The sequence below is a fragment of the Platichthys flesus genome, chromosome 2 (genome assembly GCF_949316205.1).
Source record: "Platichthys flesus chromosome 2, fPlaFle2.1, whole genome shotgun sequence".
Lineage (NCBI taxonomy): Eukaryota > Metazoa > Chordata > Actinopteri > Pleuronectiformes > Pleuronectidae > Platichthys > Platichthys flesus.
Genome location: NC_084946.1, coordinates 16,284,684 through 16,304,132, shown reverse-complemented (window position 1 = coordinate 16,304,132; position 19,449 = coordinate 16,284,684). Strand labels below are relative to the sequence as shown.

The window sequence follows — 19,449 nt, the reverse complement described above, 5'->3', positions numbered from 1 at the left end:
TCCATTGTTAAAAAAAAAACAATAAACAATAAACCGAGTTTTTCATATTGCAAAACAATCATATGGTTTCAGATGTGTGAACACACGCGTCCACACAGCGCTCTATAGTAATCAAATCAACAATTAGCATGGGAAGAAATGTAGGTGTGGCTGCATTATACTTGACGGACATACATTTTTTGACCTTTCAATGGGTTTATCCATTCAGACAAATAGTTTAATTTACTAAAGATTTCCATTTCCATTGATAAAAGACTGTTTCCTGTCTGTTGGAAAACCTCGTCCACTCTGACACCTGCCTTTCTCTTTAAATGTTCTGTAGCTTACACACTATCTGACCTGGTCCAAAATCGAATTTCAAAAAGAAACAATTAAAAAATATATATTCAATGACATGCGGCTTTGCTCAAAGTTATAGAGTCCACATTAAACAAGGAATGACTTCAACCTTCACCTTATTGATTTAGGATTTGTGCATGGATATGTAATTGCCCCCTCTGTGTAGGTTGTGGCCCCATTTATGGCCCCTGATTTAGGAAAATCCAGGATCAGCAGTCAATACACAGTCTGACTAGATGTCAGGCTGTCAGGGGTCATCCTCGTTTAACCCTGTCCTAATGTACTGTGTAATGTAAAATGAGCTGCATGTGAGTCCTACTCTACCTGTCTGAGCAAATGGGTTTACTTCAGTAAATCATGTCAGTTTAGTCAGATAACCAGATAACATGACAGGAAGATTGGATCAGGATATGCTGCAATTCATGGAACTCACTCATTCTAAAATAAATAGACAATAATACACAAGGATTCCCTCTAAAACCAGCAGGCCATTATTAGGCTTATTAATCGTGCCTATTCTGTCCTATTAAACATCTGGTGAAATTGACAAAGGTGCCTATTGATCATCTCAGGGCCGGTCCAAGCCTTTAAGGGGCCCTAAGCAGAATTTGATTGGGGGGGCTCACTGCCTTCCCATTGCCAATTCTATATTGACAATCGTCGGTGCTTCCTTAATTAGACACCCTCTGTAAATGTAACACACATATAATTAGTTTTGAATTGATCAAACCAGTTATAATTGACATAATATTCCTGTGGGGAAAATGATTGCACTTACGCCTTTCGCTCGGCTCTGCATGTGTCTTATGGCACTTATTAAAAGCACGTATTCTCTCTTGCACAGAGCCATATATCAGTTACCGGCTTGACAGCAGTGTTAGATCGATGTTTATTGAATGCCTTGTGACGATTATCAAGACACTCATTAAACGTCTGGAGATTTATGATGCTGTTCTCTCGGAGTAAATTATCTCCTTATCAGATGAAATGTGAACCCGTATTATGATTATTATTATGGCTCTGCTTTGCTTTAAGAAGCATTGTTGCTGTAACTAAATATGAACAGCAGGGGGCAGCAGTATCAACTAAACGTCTAACATAATCTGTTTAATTGTATCTCCGATATTATTCCGTCCCCTTGCACACTCAGCTTCTAACTTTAAAAACAAACAAAGTTTTTCAGACATTCTGGTTAAACAGCCTCCAACCACAGATAGAACCCTCATAAGAGAAAAAACAAAAATACCTTTGATCCTGGTAAACATTGATGTGTGAGAAAATATAAAGTTTTAAGTAATATATAAATCAACTTGCTTGACAAACTACCAGATAATGACAATAGACTGTGATGCGTTGAGAAAAGTCCCTCTGAGTTTCTCCCCCTGCTGCCTGCCTCTCACGAACCTCAGAGCATCGTCGGCTGTGTGGCTGTGAGATAAGAGAATGATCGATTTGTTTTCCTGCGCAGACTGACAGTCAACCTTTGGCTGTTCAAATTAAATTACACAGAGCGAGAGAAAAAAGATGGGAGGATAAGGGAGGGCGATGACGAAGGAAACTGCCTGAATGTAGAGAAGCATTAATGGAATGACTGACGAAGAGGAGGAGGGTCGCTGCAGAGAGTCTGAGGGGAGAGATGTTTGGTTTTGAGAAATTGAGTTATAAATTACAAAGTAAACAGTTCATATAATATAACCTACTGCGCTGACATCTGCTGGACAATCTGTGAACTTGTTAAACTAAATCTATCTATCTATCAATCCATCAATCTATCTATCTATCTATCTATCTATCTATCTATCTATCTATCTATCTTTCTATCTATCTATCAATCCATCAATCTATCTATCTATCTATCTATCTATCTATCTATCTATCTATCTTTCTATCTATCTATCTATCTATCTATCTATCTATCTATCTATCTATCTATCTATCTATCTATCAATCAATCAATCTAATCTATCTATCATACAATTGCAATAATTTGTAATCGTAAATTATTGTCATCTTCCATGATAACATTAACACAATTGACATTATCCATACCGCAGGATATTTAATGTTATAAACATTATTTTATTAGAAATCTTTTAAACAAACCTGTTGTCTCCTCTGGTCTTACCTGCAATTAACATGCAATTTCACAACTTTAATGTAATGAGTTTGACAACTTTATTGTTTGTTATCAAACATGTATTATTATTATTGTTATTATCATTGTTGTTATTATTGTTGCTGTTATAATAATTATTTGCAGCCATTTAACAGTTTTCTGTCTTTAATAAAGAAACAAACTACACCTCTTCCACATAAACTAAACCATAAATGGAGACTAAATCAGATCTGCCTTTCTGTTTGCCAATAAGAAAACTGCAGTTTGGATTGTGTTTATTTTCTGATTACATATTTAAATGTATCTCTGATACAAGTCTAAATACAATTAATTGTCATACGAGTTTGATAACAACATTTTAGGAATCATTACCAATTTTTTAAGATGCCAATTTGCCACTATTGGAACGAGAACTAATTTACTCCACTATATCTGTATCAGCCCCCATATTACCGTTACCGTCACTCTGCAAGTAAACAATATCTGTAGATATTTTACACTAAAATGACCAGTGAACTGTTGAAATGCTTCCGTTCACATAGCGAGGACTGTGGATGTTGTCTCTGATCATCTAACTGTCAGTAGCAACTATTTTAACATACATATGGGAATGTGAGGATTGTTTCAGGATAGACTTGTAAACATTAAAGTAGACAAACAATGAACAAAATCCTTAACGAGTGAAAGTATCTGGGGAAGACTTTCTCTGTGGCGTCCCATCTCAGCATCTCATCAAACTCTTTGGCTCCATATCGTTCGATTCAGGCCAATGAAGCGGAGAGCAGCAGTTTCTCTTCCCATCATGCAGCTCTTCTGCGCTCCAGTAAGTGGAAACAACATCTATTAAAAGTCTGTTGTGACTCTGAGTTTTGTTGTTGGAAGAAAACAAAATCATGTGTCATGGCCTGAATTCACAAAGCATGGTCGTAAAGACGTCTTCACTTTGAGGAAATTAGAGAAAGGAATCTGTGTTTATTTTCCCTTTTTTTGTGTCCAACGACAATTCCTGTAGGAAACCAAGCTCAATAGTTGTGTAAATCCACAAAAGCACAAAAAGGCTGTTATCACAACAACAGAATTTATTGCATTCAAAGCAGATTAAAAGTAATAAGACTACAACTGATGAACATACTAAAGTCGTGTCTTGATGCACGAATGCACACGTGTTAATCAGCAAACAAAAAATTGCATAAGCTGGTGTGTTTGCATGAGTTTATATACAAGAGTGTGTAATCAGATAGTATGACTGTGTGAGCGTGTGCGTGTCATTTCCTTAACACAAAGTGAAGTCTTACTTTGAAAGTGCCTTTACAATACTACAAACTGGTACAAAGGATGCAGTGTGGAGGAAGGAAGGCGGAAGAGAGGAAGTGAGACGGACGACAGACCTACCCTCCATCTGAGGAGTGGGGTAGTGAGTGATGGTCTGTGTGTGGGTGAGCATGCTTATGAGAGTGTGTGTCTGAGTGGGGCAGAGGGTGAGGGTGAGGATGAGCCCCGCTGAGGGCGTCGGGTAAAGTTGGAGCGTCCAGGCCGTTGTCTGCTGGGTAGAGCTGCATCACTGCTCCCTCCTGGGCGCCCTCCTTACTGCAGGACTGGCAGCTGCAGTGGAAGATCCTCTCCACCAGCTTGTCCACATGAGGGGAGTCCTCACTGCCAGGGCACTCCAGAGTCACCTGTTCTCACACACACACACACACACACATACATACACACACACACACACACACACACACACAGAGAGAGCTGAATGCCTCTGTTCCCTGTCTTAAGGTTCCAAACCGTGGTCTACTGGGTTTTGTCAAACCAGTTTCCTCTCAGTGGCCTTGTTTATTCTGTATCTGCACTTTATCCGAGCACGAACTGAATTGAATTAATTGGCTCTTGGTCTTAATCTTCACTTTTTCCATACAGTTTTAATGATGTCCATTTGTTTTTGGTCCTCCTGCCATCACGTTTTTATTTCAGTTTGTGTTGTCTGATTGTGTTGATAGCACAACAGTCGATACACAATTAGGGTAAATTCAGGTGATCTGGGACATTGGGTGATGTGGGACACCTATATGCTCCAGTCTTTTTACTTCCTGTTCAAACAAAATCGCTGCAACAGGACTTTTACCACAGCTTTAGCATGGACATCATGTGACTGAAATCACATGACTTTAGCTTACTAGTGCTAACTCAGTTTGCTCTCTAGGACAGAGATGATCCAAACAGCACAGGAGAGTCTGTCCTGTGTTCTGCAGCCATTGTCTCACCAAACATGTGGAGGAGACAATGGGCCGATCAATGATGAGGATGATGGTCTCTCACCTGCAAGGACTGATTGTTCCCCAATGGAAATGATTGCATGAATAAAATGTTATTGTTTTTTTAGATTGTTGTTGAATTTTAAGGTTTAAAAAAAAAATGTGATTCACCTTTAATAGAATGTTTTGAAGGAATATTATAGTTCTTTTTATGTAAGATATGGTTCTTTATTAAATAAAATATGACTTTTACTTGTTAATATGAATTATTGACATTTATATGAATACTATACATTTTCTTATTCATTTGTCATAATGATTTTAATAAATTGGTTATATTGAGCTTGTCAGGCATTAGGCAAGCCGAACATAAGATTACAAAGTGACCTGTCCCAGAATGGCAATTATTTTTTTGGCACAAGGAACACTGTGAGCTGTTTCGTGTCTAATCTGAGTATGATATCTCCATTCTTTCTTCTGGTGCGGTGAGAAAACAATTTAAGGATCACAGAAAGGTATTTAATATGTTGATCCAATGTGTTAAACAGATTTCAGAATACGTAGTAGAAGTCAAAATTGCAGAAAATCTCCCAGATTAACCAAACTCACCCTATGATAAACAGATCATGAACAACCCGCTCTCTGTGTAAATCTCTGTGTTGTACAAGCTGAACTGTTTCTCCGGACCGCACACAACTCCACCTCACTGTGTTTTCCACAGAAAAGTATCATTCAGCAGTTTTATCAAGATCAAGTGCCAGAGCAGCACGAAGCGGAGTCCCCCTTCATGAGAGCTGGCTTTGTGTTGTTTCTAACTCCATTTTTGTTTAAAGTCCTGCAGCAGCAGTCACGACCAGGGAGATAAACATCCAGTTCCAGCTAATTAGAAGTAAGAGGAGACTGTGGATGCATTTTCTCGGGCCTCCTGCATGCAACAAAAATAGCAAGACAACTAATGAAGTAATGGCTGTGGGCTCTAGATACAATATTTAGCTCTGAAACAGGGGGAGGCCTCACCTGTGGTCCTGCCCACCCAGTCTACCTGTCAGCTTTCCAAACTACATACACTAGACCACAAAATTGTTGTTATCACAGGACTGGAATTCCTCTGGCTTAAAGGGACAATAAACCCATGTGATTCAGACTCCAACTAATGAAGAACCACAGACATCCTGGGTTTATGGTTTTTTTCCTCTGCTTTTTATTTGCTAGTGAACAGCACATGCTTGCCATTTTTCAGGCTGGAAACCTGCGGTTTATGTGTGAGTTTGACGAGTCAGTGTTGGTGTGCGCTTGCCACATGAGCTAATGTGCAATAACTCTTACCACTTCCCACTGGGTCTGGGCAGGCATGCAGGAGTCACAGTGCACCAGAGACTCCGTCGACTGAGGGAACGTGTTGGGAACACTGTAACTGAAGCACTGGCCCAGACAAGCTCTGCAACGAGGAGGAGAGAGAGCATCATTGTATTGGCCATACACACATGACATGTTTCACTCAACTGCATGGCCATAGAGATCATGTTTGTAGGTGAGCAAAAAAACAAACCCAAAAAATGTAAACCAACATAAATACACTGGGGTTAATGTTGATCTCCAAATGCAGTAGAGAGTAGAAATCAAACGATCACATACAAAGTCAGAAGAATAAGTCAGAAAGTCAAATAACCTGTAGTTAGGTTCTTTTCATGGGATTTGTTGATAAGAAACAATACTAACATCGCCAGCCTTGACCTTTAAAGCGACACTATGCCAACTTTCCATTATTGTTGTTCGGCAATTGAGTCGTTTTGAATGTAGAGAAATAACAAAGTGTATAGATTGTGTCATCCCACTCCCTGAACTGAAACACATGTGACCGTAGGGTATTATAACTCATGACCTGCATCTTCCTGAACAAGAAAAGCTGCTTCTGTTGAAAATACACTAAACTATATTTAGAATTCTTCATATTATAATATTATCCCAATAACTATCAGAGATAAACACTGTTTTTTTTAACTGATCTACAGTTGATCATTACGCCTGAACTTGCTGGATCGGATTCTGACTATTAAAGCTGTGACTACCAGTCAGTTCCATACTTCTCACAAAGAGAGACGCTGCTGTTTTAAGCTAAACAAGTTACAAAGGGTTTCTTTTATATAAATACCTGCAGTTTTCCTTCTTTACTTAGATTTTTTTTAATTGCAGTTTCCAACCTATAGAGGCTGCTAATGCTTCCATTAATTTAGCTGCATGTTTACAGTATGTGTTACTGTTAGTAATTTGTTTTTTATATATACATCAGTGGATCATCTGTCACACATAAGTATCACATCTCTGTCATTATTTAATACAGAGGCAGAGAGTGCTTACCAGTGCATGGAGGCAGCATGAAACAGACAGAGGCAGATATGAAAACAACATCAAAATACAATACAGCATCAAAAGACAGTTACTTATAAAATGCTTGTAATCAAGCTTTAAAAAACACAGAGCTGTTTTAAGCAGTCAACTACAGTTAATCTCAGACAAGAAGCTTAATCTATATAAATTAATTTAAAGACAGGATTTTAAAAACTGAGACAGAATCATTACACTGAATCCAAAGCCGAGGTGTCATTACAGCAAGAGCTCGATCCTCACTTGACCTCAACCTGAGCTCAGGCACAGCTAAACGATCTAAGCAGCAGATTTAAGAGGCATTTTGAGATAATACAACTTATCTGTGTAACTTTAAGGAAACCAGGGAAAATACAACAATCCACACCGTTACTGTAGCTACGGTTGTATGTGGGGGATTTCGGTTAATAACTCTTAATGTGTAAGATCACTTTTATGAGCTACTTGAAGTTAAGTACCTCGATATTTTTTTTTATCAGTGCCAATCTCCATTTAGTCCTTCAAACTGAACTGAATCCCTGAGAATAAAACTTATTGACATTTCCACATTAGTCTCCCTCTACTCTCCAGCTGCACTGACAGACAGAGACAGAGGGACAGAGAGGGAATTCATCCTGACCTGTTTTGAATAGAGCGAGGCTGACATCCCGTGTGCCCGACTATCTGTGTGATGTTCTTGGCTTCACACCAGGCGCTCTTGTCAGGGAACAATGCCAGGCGGTTGATGTGTGCAGGCGGTGCCGCTGAATACAGTGTAAACAGTGCGCAGCAAATCTGAATCCTCTCCCACATGACTGCACCTACAGGGGCAGAAAAACCCTCAGCGTTACCACCCTGTGAAACCCGGTACCAGACAATATCACACAATGTTTCTACACGTTCTCTGATGTGCTCAGACTTCTTCTGTTTGAATAGATAACATGACATGTGAACTTTAATATGCCTTCTTTAGTGGAGTGAAAATTTCTTGGTATTGAGCAGCTTGAAAAACCAGAGGCCCAATGGGATTCATATTGTGTCCGGTTATCAGGTTTGTCTCATTTGAATGATTAATAGAGACAATAAGATGAAGTAGGGAGAGGGGCTCCAAACACCTGAATGTAAAACCAAGGCATCCCAGTGCTCTCTTCCACATCATCTTTAAAAATGCCTTACCCAGTCACGTCATTTACAACCTCCTAAATTATTTTCTCCTGCTGCTTATGAAAAAAAAAGTGGCCAGTGGTCACCCAGGTTGACTTCTTTACGCACTTTTCAGCACTTCCATATGTGTTTGACACAAGTAACCTGACCTTGTCTGCAGAGAACCGGCAGAGCCATCTGGGCCATGCTGAAGATTTAAAACATGAAGGGGCTGCCGGGGCACACCGCTGTGAGGGGGCAGGACCTGCTTTCATGAATATACATACGACTTTTCTTCTTTCTTTCTCTTTTGGGCATGCTTCAATTGAACTCTAAAAAGTTCAGGCTAAGATTTCGGTCACAATTGTGAAAATTGTCATTTCTTTTCTTATAAATAAAGTGCCAGGGACCAGTTAAAATAGTTAGAGTAATGCATACAATAAAAAAAATGATATCTAAATCGTTGTTTAGTATTTCACATAAGTGTGGCGATAAATTGTTGAGCTGACTTCTAAAAATGTAAGATTTATTTTCAGAATTTTTAACCAATTCAGTTTTAATAGTGTAGTTTCTTGAATGGTCAATTTGTCATTAGCATTGAAATAAGATTTTGATGTGGGAGCAGCTGTAACCGTCATTTTAAGTTTACTACAGAAAAGGCTACAGAAAATGTTTTAGTCCATTACATGTTTACATAGTCTCTTATAATGGACCAGTCTCCACTAACATAATGTAAAGTAACATACTGTAGAAGTTCAACTGAATGTCTGTTTGGCTTAAAACGTGTTCTTCCTCTGGCCTTTTAGTCATTTTCATTAATCGACTTTATGAATGTTAAGAAAATATAATTCCCTTAATTCTTTCACAGTCGGAACTCAGTGTTTAGTTGACTATTGAAATTTGTTTCTAAAAAATGTATTTATCTAAATTTTTAGCCAAAACTATTTAATAGTGTAGAGTTGTATAGCTGACCAGGTTAAAGAAATGTAACGTAAAGTAAAAGTTACAGTGAACGTCTTTAAGTCTAAGCAAAAAGGGAAGATGTCTTCTTCTGCCTTTTTTCTTTTTCTTTAATCTATTTCAACGAAATATAATTTCTTTACAATTTAAAAATAAAGTCAAAACTTTATTTCCTCGAGGTTTCTTTCTTCATAGTGGGAGCAGCTCAAACAAACATTTAAAAAAAAAAATAAAGTTTTAACAGCTGCAAAAGGGAGAAAAGTACTTGATTTAACGCGTTAGATTGCAGATAGGGCAGTAATGGCGTTACTTTACAAAGTAAAACAGTATTTTCCGAGGCCCAACAGTGGTTAAGGTGGAGACACTTACCGGAGGAACAGCCGGTTGATCACTGCGCAACGTCCCGCTGAGCTGAGCCCTGACGCGGGGCTTGAGAAGGCAGGGGATGCGGCTGCCGGTCGGACAACCTCCGGATTCCGGGGATCACAGGAAACTCTGAGCACAAGTTAGCGGCTCCGTGTGTCATACGCAAGTTACATCATCCGGAAAAAGTAAAGAACTGTTCCTCCGTCCGAGTGCACGGCCGCGGGGAAGGATGGAGAGATGGGCTCGGCAATGAGCGCTATCTCATCTCCGGGTCCATCAGCTCTGAGCGTGAGCGTCCCTCTCCTTTGTTCCCCCCACACACACCTAAACTTCCATGTAAGAAGGAAGACGAAACAACACAAGTTTCCAGGTTGTTGTGTTTGGTGATGAAGCTCCGGGGGAGCAAGGGGTGAGGCAGCGGTGCAGCCCTCTGACACACCGGGGTCCTGCTGCGCCAGTTCTGGACGGAAGAAAAACGCGGAGGGAGGGATGAAGGCACGGAGGGAAGGAGGGAGGGAAAGTGTTGGGTCGGTTTCAAAAGTTTCCCCAAGTAGGAGCGAGGCAGACCACAGATCAGATTTACTGGACAAATATGCAAATCCAACGAGATGAGACAGATAGGGAGAGCACTCACGGACACATCTGGCCCAGCCTTGCCATGGTCGGTTTTCAGATTTTAAAAGTGAAACGTTAAAATAGCGGTGTAATAATCCGGTGCAAGTGGGAAACAGATGTGAATGCCTGCTCTGAGCCACACTGCTCTCTCCATGGGCACATGAAAAGCACCTTTAGTAGGGCTGCAGTAAAATGAAGAGCAGGTTACTCTGACCATATGCTGATGACACCTTGGTTTCATTAAGGCCCCGAAATATGTTTGACAGACTCTAGAGGAGCAGGAATCGCTGGAAGGCAGTGGGTTCCCTGCTCTCGCTGACATGTGAGCCGGATCCGTTTGTTAAATATGATTTGAATAGGAATTTGGGGGATAAACCTGCCTTTTGATGCGCAAATCATACATGTCAGTGTATTTTCATGGTTCAAAAGCTCTCAACTGTACCTCAAAGGATGAGTGAGTGCTTGAATCCTCCAGGGGGATAAAAATCCACACAGATTGGAGTCCAAAAGTCTTTAAAGAGGATAATCCCCTGCAGGACTTTTACCATGTATTAAAAATGTATAAGCTTCATATTATTTCTTTCTTATCCCTTATCTTAAAAGGGATGAAATGGTCCTTTCATCCAACACTGTACTCTTTACAATCTTTCCATGACTCACTTGTGTAAGCCATATTACATTATTTTATTTGCTCTTTTTACTCTTTTCTCGTTTCAAATTATATTTTATTTTTGTAGAGCTCTACTGCTGTGTGATCTTCAAAAGACTTTTGTTTCCTATTGTTCACCTTCGATTATATATTTTTAACTTGAAAAGCACCTTGTAATTCTAAAAAAGTTTATTATTATTGTATGAATGCTGCATGATGCTGAAGGGCCTCGTGATGTTTCATAGGTATAATGTAATCTGCAAAAAAAATGATTAAGTATGTTATTAACTCCAGCTTTGAATGTGCTGTAGTGGAACAGAGAGTAGTTTCATCTGAAAATCATATAGCTAAACACAATGAAATGTTAAGCGCCAGTGCCTGGAAATTGATGTCATGGAAAGTAATAAAGCACTAAATCTGCTTATTTGAATTCCATCCCCATTGGCCTCATTGTCTTTTCAAAGTAAATCAGCTGCAGCAGTTTGAGCCTGGAGTCGTGCAGCAGCACACATGCACGTCTCACCTTTTATTTCATGACATTCACCAGCACTGATTAACCAGTTCCTCCCCATTGGATAAATAAAAAAGGACTGGATAAAGTTATTCGATCGGTTATTGTGAATCATCATGGAGACATTTTTCAGACAGGCACAGACATGTACAGACGATGGGTTTAGCTGTCCTGATACAACTCACCTGTGTGACCAGTTCCCCTCTCATCCCCCATCACCCTCACACAAAGTTACACACACAGACAGACACACACATCCCATTCCTACACTTCATCCCGTCAGTGCTCCCTTGCTCACAGGTGTTCAGCCTGGATGGACTTCATAAGCCCCCCTATCTGTTTCACGCTTCACTTGCAAACAAATATTTTAATGGACAGGAGATGAGTGACACGGCTTAATTTCTGACAGGGCTACTCTGTGTCTAAAGCACCGCACTACACCCAGCGCTGAAGAAAACAGGCCTTTGAACACACTGAAGTGGGTTTAGATCTGTTGTGTGCAGGAATGTACTGTATGTGCTTATACTTAACATTGCTAAGAAAACCTTTCCTGCGACGGAGGGAGGGAAAATGTGAGTGTGTAGCAGAGTGGGCATGCAACGGTGGATTTATAACTTTGATGTGAACGCGTACAACATGCGTAATGTTCAGACATGCAAAGTGCAGAACTCACCTGTTAGTAATAACACCCGAGCTCCGGTCCAGAAATGGCATTCCTCTGCATTCCATGGATTTTGCTTCACCAGGGGGGCTGGATAAACATGTGCGCACGTATGCACGCACGCACGCACACTCGCACACAATCCCTCTCCTCTCCAAGCAGACCCATGAAATCATACATAAGTGATCAATCACACTCAAAACAAACTCAGCCAATGAACACACAGGATGTAAGAGATTCCTGCTGATATGAAGAAGCGATTTTCAAACTCCCAGGGACGAGAACAGTTGCGGTCACACAGAAACACACTCGTCTGAAAACAGGACCACATTACAAGACGTACACTGTCCTTATGGTCTAAGAGTTTTCCTATCTTGATATCAAAGATCTGAATCTATAAATCAGAAAGCTGTTTTTCATGTCACACTATTTGCAAAAAGTAAGTGTCTAAGTGTCCTTGAGCAAGACACTGTTCCCCTATTAAAACATGCATTACACAGACAAAGTGTTTTGACGAGTTAAGGCGCTTCATGTTTGTAATTTCCGATATTTCCTTCACCGACTGTCTTTTCTTTAATTCCATCTTTGTGTGCGAGTTTTCATCCTCCCACTCTCAGGGCTGCAGATGCTGAACCTGGCCCTCATTCCAAAACAGCAGGAGTTCAAGTCTCCCAGCTCATTAACACACAAAATGTACTCCCACCCCCAAAACCACATTTTTTTCCTTCTTAAACACGCACACAGAAAAACAGAGAGAGATGAAGACAGAGTTTTCCATAATGACTTTATTAAATACATCGACTACTCTTTTGTTACAAACACGTGCATCCTTGGACACCAGCGCCATGGCAGAAAGGAACAGCACAGAAAACAAAGACAACTGAAAAACAGATGAGCGACTCTGTGGTAAATCCTCATCTTCTTTAGTCCTTCATTACTGGTCCTGAGGATTAACATGCAAACACACACAGAAACCATATGTCATGACGGGTCAGAGTGTCATAAACCTCAAACAAAATGACTCATCTCACCCTCTGTGCTCACCTTAACCACCTGTCCGTGAATCAGGTAGGATGACCTGAACTCATGCTGGCAGTTGGCGTATCCCATGCCCAGTCCCAGACCCGAACCCAGTGACACGGGCCACGTCCGACCTACCAGAGGGGGGAAGAAAACATTGAATTGTAAAAAAGAAATCTTTAGAGAAAATAACATTGATTTACTGGGTTAACTTGATGAAGATCACTTACGTTTAAAGAAAAGGACGGAGAACACGATGCCCACACCAAGGCCAGTAACTGCAGGGAGGGAGGCACAAAGTATGAGTAACTAGATCAAAAATACACGTCCTAATGATTTGACTTCAGTACTCAGGTAATGGGATCACGTCTGAATCAGGATATAAACTGGCATCGATGTAAATCTGTTGTAATGAGGTCCGCAGGGGGGCCGCTATTACATTTTCGAGTTGGTAAATAGCAGCAAAGTTAGTATGACATTGCTCATTAGGAAAGGGAGGGAGAGAAAAAGCAGCAAGAGCTCAAACTTCCAAGAGAGGAAGAAACCGTTGAAGGGGTGCGAGAAAGGGGGAACGGAGTTAAAAGGAGCAAGGTCAGTATTCATGAGGCAGAGGGCAGGGGAGGTAATGGGTAAACACGTGCACATACACGCAGGTTAAGTGATGTCTTGACACCGTGGTCGAGTAAAAGGTTAATCGTAGGCCCAGAAGTTGCCTGGGTTGTCAGGAGTGCTGCGACCAGAGCGGGATCTCGAGGTGGAATGTGTTTGTGTGCTTAACTTCACCTCGCTGCAGGCCATACCGCACCCAACAGCACACCAGCCAGCACAGAAAACACATAAAAACAAGTATTTGGGCCCCTCCGAGTCTTAATTGGATTCAGAGCTATGCAGCATGACCTCTTTGCCTGAACCAGAACCTTCAAACTGTTTCCTATTACAAAATCGACACATGTCCGATGGGACCACAAAAGCTCCTGTGCGTCCTCGTTATCACGGCACGTCAACAAAATAAAGAAAATCACCGTCCTCTGCATCCTTGCCGAGAAAACATGAGGTTCAAGTTGAGTTTCTCATTGTGTTGCAGCCTCCCTCGGTCTTTGCTCTCCAGCCAGAGCATTTTTGAAACCTACGGTTTTTCCACTGAGAGAAATACAGTAAAAAGCACTGGCAAAATGTGAGGGTAGATCAACATCTCATTTTGGCATCATTTCTCTTCGTCTGGCCATCTCCAAGGGGGATGGATTATAACAAAAACATTTGTGCTGGAGTAGGATGATTGTATAACCCACAGGCCTGAGAACGCACAATACGTTGTGTGGACAGATCCAGAGCTGGTTAACGCATTGCTATTCTTCTCATTACCGACATTTTCTGCAAATGGCATCAATGACACATTCACTTGCGATCATCACGAGTTAGTGAATTATACTGCCGGCCTTGATTGTGAAAGCACATTACTTTGTAAAACTCTGCTCGGAGGGTTGGGTTAGGTTGTTGTTGAGCTGAGCTTTAATAAAAGAAACAATCTCACCAAACATTACTAAGACATTGCACTAAATCAACATGGTGGTTTTAATTGCAAGGCTCTCCTTACAAGTTACTTTTCATTTTTTGCATTTTCAGTCGACCGCTCGGCTGCAACCTGAAATGTCTCAACAACTTGAAGGTGCACTGCCATGATTTAGATTTTGATGTGTTGCGTCACAATGAGGTATTTGGGCTTTCTTTAAGTGAAATAATCCAAACAACTATTTACTTTAGGTTCTTATGACTGACTTGTAAAACTAACGGCCATTTACATCAAACTCAGCCTATGGTTGTGGTTAAAAAGCTAATGATAGCATGCTAATGTACTGTACTTGTTAACATGGTGAAAATGAAAGCTGCTACACATCAGCATGGTAACATTGTTTCAGTGAGCAAGTTAATATTGAGTTCAAAACAACAGTGCATCAAAGTACAGCCTCACAAAGTCTCCAATGTTGCTGTAGAGTCTTGGTCTGGTTAATACAAAGCATATACAGGGCGCAGGGATGAAAACGTGTATATGTAGGAAGAAAGACTGTACAGAATTATTTACAATATTATTTTTGAAGTGCAAACGTAAATACATACATAATTGTGAGTGACAGTTGGCTTGGCTGGTTCAGTTTTTACTGAGAAAAGGTGCTAAAGTTAAACGCAGACCTTTCAACATCACCATTATCAGCTCAAACAAATGAGACTGTGCTGAGTTGTACTACAATTATTACTGGCCTTCTCACCCTAGTTCCTCATATAAATACCATGTCTCCAATAAACACAGTTTTTTCCTCCTCTGAAGAGGATGTTGCTGATTGTTTCCCTCTGTAGCATCCATCCACATGAGATTTGGTTTCTCGTTCCCTTTACTAAAAGAAGTTGGATTTGACTTCCCTAGTGGTTTCTTCACTTTTATCATTGGCCAGTTGGCTACTGTGTAAAATCCTGAGCTTCCTTTATAAGCACAGCGCTTCTCCTCTGTAGGATATCCAAGAGTTTGACCACAAAATCTGTGCTGCTAAATTTATACAAGTAGGCTAAAGGCGTTGTTGATACACTCACACAATGCGACACAAAGTAGGCCAGAGATTATGTTCCTGAATTATCATATTAAGTTTTGACTAACCAAAAAAATGTACTTTTTAAACAAGCCAGGTTAGCATATGCAGCTGCAGAGTTTCTCTGACTAAGAGACACGTTGGTACAGCTGGCAATTCGCTACACTGAGCTCAAAGAGACGCCACCATGCAGATGTTTTTCCTTCCAGCAAGAACCATTTCATTGAGCCAGCGCTGACTTCACTTCTGGTAGAGACAGATTACCAGTCTGGGCATTTTGAGTACTTCACTACTGGACTGAACAAAATACTATTGATTAACTTGATCCCAAACAACACAGAGAGGGACCGATGATCTGCTTTGATATTGGTTAGGTTCTCCTCTCTCACTGCTTCTCTTTCTTGTGATAACTGGCCAAATTTAGCAACATTTGTCACAATATAATTGTAAATATATACTTTATTTGCTGAACAGAGTTGTGTGTTCAGTAACAAATGATAAATGTAAATAGAGCATTTGAAATGTAGTTTTTTTTTTAACAGTCTAGAAGGTGCATGTCTATTTTTGTTTTATGGCAATGATGTAACCGTCACAGAGTGTGTGGCAGTAAAGTTATGAAGACAACTACCTACCACCTCTAATTCTAGAAATAGCAGATGTATTTACATACTTTTTGACTGACATGATTTTGGAAGATCATTTGCTTGGTAAACAGGAATCCTTAAGAGGACAAGATAACTGTAAGTCACCATTTTATTCTCATTTTGTCAGTGGAGGAAACATATCTATATGTAAACAATAACAATATATTGTAGGATTGTTAGCTTTACTTGTTTCGTATACAGATATCACTTTCAGCTGATACATGCTCTACATTTACACCTGGTATAATGAGTGTCTCGCCCTGTGATCTGATCGCCCTGTCCAGCTCAGGTTAGATTCCTCTCTCATTTGCACGGGTCCAAAAACCAACTACAAAAAAAAAAAAAGATAGAAGAAGACAGAAGGAGATGGCAGCCATCAGTGATGCTGTGTTATTGTGTAGGCCTGAATGCATTAACAGGTGTCTTGAAACATGTAAGGATTGAGGAGCGGGCTGCATCATGTGTTCACAATTCCAAATCACAATTTACACCTGTACTTTCATGTGATCACGCTCTGTCTGATTGCACCTTTTATAGTAGGTGAAAAAATGGGGTGAAATTTGAGATTCAGAGACCAACCGCCCTCCTCATCATATGTTGGCTGATACCCATGTTTTTTAAGGTTTACAAGAGGCTTTTTTTGTACGTTGCATTGGATCACACCTGAAAACACTGATGTGGTGAAACCTGCTCAGTGATAACTAGTACTTTCAGTTTCATGTAGCTCTGCGTGGATGAAGCCCGAGTGGAGCTCTGACAGTCTCCGCCAAAACCACATGTTCCTGGGATTTTATTTTGACACCCCTGAGAAACCCACTGAGAGAGGCTTTAGTTTAGATGGGCTGAAACATTATGAACTCAGGAGCAGGACCGTTATACTCCCTGCTGCCTTTAAAATGTTAAATATTGATTTAGGCTTGTGGGTGATGTAGAGAGAGGAGTGACATAAGACAGACAGAGAGACTGACGCATGTGTTCACCCCCCGCTGCTCAAACACTGAGAGAGAGAGAGAGGATACTATCGCAATAATCCCGAGGACACGTGGTCTTTCAACATCATACATTTCCTCTGTAATAAACGAAACACGCAGTCGAATCCATTCAGCGGACATATTGACCTCAGTAAAGAGCCTCAGCTCGGTCACACGGATCTCCATCTGGGAATGACCTCTACTCCAGCCTGGACCTGACCCACAGTCTGTAACCCGGGGGTAAGGTGAGGTCAGACCCTGGTGACAGTGTTACATTATCACATGACATGCAGTGAAGGGAATTCACCTGTTTTCACAGCTGTATCTGCGAGGCAGCGATCCCATTTGCGTCCCTGTTCTCCTGCCATGTTTTCTACCGGGAACTCGGCTCCGTCAAATATCGCGAGAGCAGCGTGACGTGACGTGACCACTTCCTGCAGGCTTCTTCATCCTCAGATTATAAAACATCTTCTACACTGCTCAGTTTATACCCTTTCTCTAAATTCAGCTGATATATTAACATATTTCTGGAGAGAGTAAACGTCTCTTTCTGTTTTGTTTAGAGGGAATACAGTATATATACATGTATTACAACTAACTTATACTGCATTGTTCTGTTTTGAGTTCAACATATTCTAGATATAAATTATGTGTTTTGCCCACTACAAATCTCTCTCACTATATTGAATATAATAATAATAACAATCATCATCATCATCATCATCATCATCATCATCATCATCATCATCATCATCATCATCATCATCATCGAGAGGCAGTGGTCTAGTAGCAGAAACTTGGACTATGGGCAGAGAAGGTCTCTGGTTCGTCTTTAGTTCGACTCCATGGAGAGACAACAAAAGACGAACCTGGATTGATCTGTCCAAAAATCCAAGAGTCTCCCTACTCTGTGTCATGCCCCTGAGCAAGGCACCTTACTCCCCCAACATCTGCTCCCCGAGCGCCGTACATGGTCGCTCACTGCTCTGTGTGTCCTGCACCAGATGGGTCAAAAGCAGAGATTAAATTTCCCTACCTGCATGAGTGTGCCTTTGCATGTCTGTGCATGTGTTTGGGACTGATAAATGCATCTTAATCTTCATGATCATCTTCATCCTTTTTATTTCTACAGCAATTGTCAAAATTAAAAATACAAACTGTTTGATAAGACATCATTTGAAACGAATAACTCATGAATCATCAGAATTAAGGGTCAAAAGCCAATTTCATCCGAATCTAAATTCAAGTAAAATCGAGAAGAGCTCTCTATTACAAGTATGTGTTTGGATGGGACTTCTAAAAGCGTCAATCGGATTTCCTCAGGCAGATGTTGCAGAACCTCGGGATATTCATTGCAAAGGCTCTGGCACGTCAGGTTTTTTACAGATAGCAGGCCCCGTTATGTCGACCTCAAGCTACAAGCCAGTGAGTCAGGCAATAAAAGTTCACACATAACAGGGATGTATCGGTCACGAGGAGCCTTAATAGTTATCAGTAAAATCGTTAAATCAATCCTCAAACATACAGGGAACCAGCGCAAAGAGGCTAGACCAAGATTTATGTTTCTTGTCTGGCGTCTTATTCATCTGACAGAAGTTATTTACACAACAACTTCTCTACAGTTTTCACTGCTAGTGTTAATGTCCATTTACATAGAATATATGCTCAGGGAATAATGTGTACACTCAACATACTGAATAGAAAACTATGGGGTTCCCACATAATGTTACAGAGACAGTAACATCTGTTGAGAATATCTGCAACTGGGTTAATTCTCTCTCTAATATGTTTCAGCTGGAAGATCATCTAGATTTGGCATATTTTGGGATCGAAACGGAGCCACCCCGTCTTCTACTCAAAAATATGTGTCATGCATTCCTAATCCTGCTGATTGTTTTCAGGATTGTAGTTGGATTTGTCCTCTTCTTCTGAAATTCCAGCCGACTCCTGAAAGTCAGAGTGCTGCGCTGCCCAAACAGTCAATAATATGCAGATGTCAGGGGGGTTTACAGGCAGGTTTCCCATTTACAAACAATCTAGGATGCACAAACAGCTTCAGGGAGAAAAAAAACATTCACAAAATGTCATGATGGCTTTGATATGGAGATTTTTAGAAAAGCATTTATAAATCAGTCTCTCATGCTTTCGTTTTTACCCTGACACACCTCAATCTTTTACAGTCTGAATAAGATTACCCACAAGAGACTTTGTTCACTATACAAATATAAATCCGTAACTACGTCTGTCATTGTAAACTCATTC

The 19,449-nt window shown here is 40.5% G+C and overlaps 2 protein-coding genes across 3 annotated transcripts; both read right to left on the bottom strand.

The window, feature by feature from the left end:
* Positions 1-3,447: 3,447 nt before the first annotated feature.
* On the bottom strand, positions 3,448-9,993 carry nbl1 (NBL1, DAN family BMP antagonist). 2 transcript variants are annotated; one of them, XM_062401586.1, is made up of 4 exons: positions 9,541-9,993; positions 7,709-7,889; positions 6,031-6,142; positions 3,451-4,131 (listed from the first exon to the last, which is right to left on the bottom strand). In XM_062401586.1, the coding sequence occupies exons 2-4, from the start codon at positions 7,879-7,881 to the stop codon at positions 3,844-3,846; spliced, it is 573 nt and encodes a 190-aa protein (XP_062257570.1). In that variant the 5' UTR covers positions 7,882-7,889; positions 9,541-9,993; the 3' UTR covers positions 3,451-3,843. The 2 variants fall into 2 exon arrangements, with proteins under 2 accessions (XP_062257578.1, XP_062257570.1); XM_062401594.1 differs by lacking the exon at positions 9,541-9,993 and having other exon boundaries at positions 3,448-4,131; positions 7,709-7,884.
* Positions 9,994-12,740: 2,747 nt separating this feature from the next.
* LOC133966590 (MICOS complex subunit Mic10-like) lies at positions 12,741-17,636 on the bottom strand. The gene is made up of 4 exons (XM_062401568.1): positions 17,495-17,636; positions 13,224-13,271; positions 13,018-13,127; positions 12,741-12,916 (listed from the first exon to the last, which is right to left on the bottom strand). The coding sequence occupies exons 1-4, from the start codon at positions 17,553-17,555 to the stop codon at positions 12,908-12,910; spliced, it is 228 nt and encodes a 75-aa protein (XP_062257552.1). The 5' UTR covers positions 17,556-17,636; the 3' UTR covers positions 12,741-12,907.
* Positions 17,637-19,449: the final 1,813 nt, after the last annotated feature.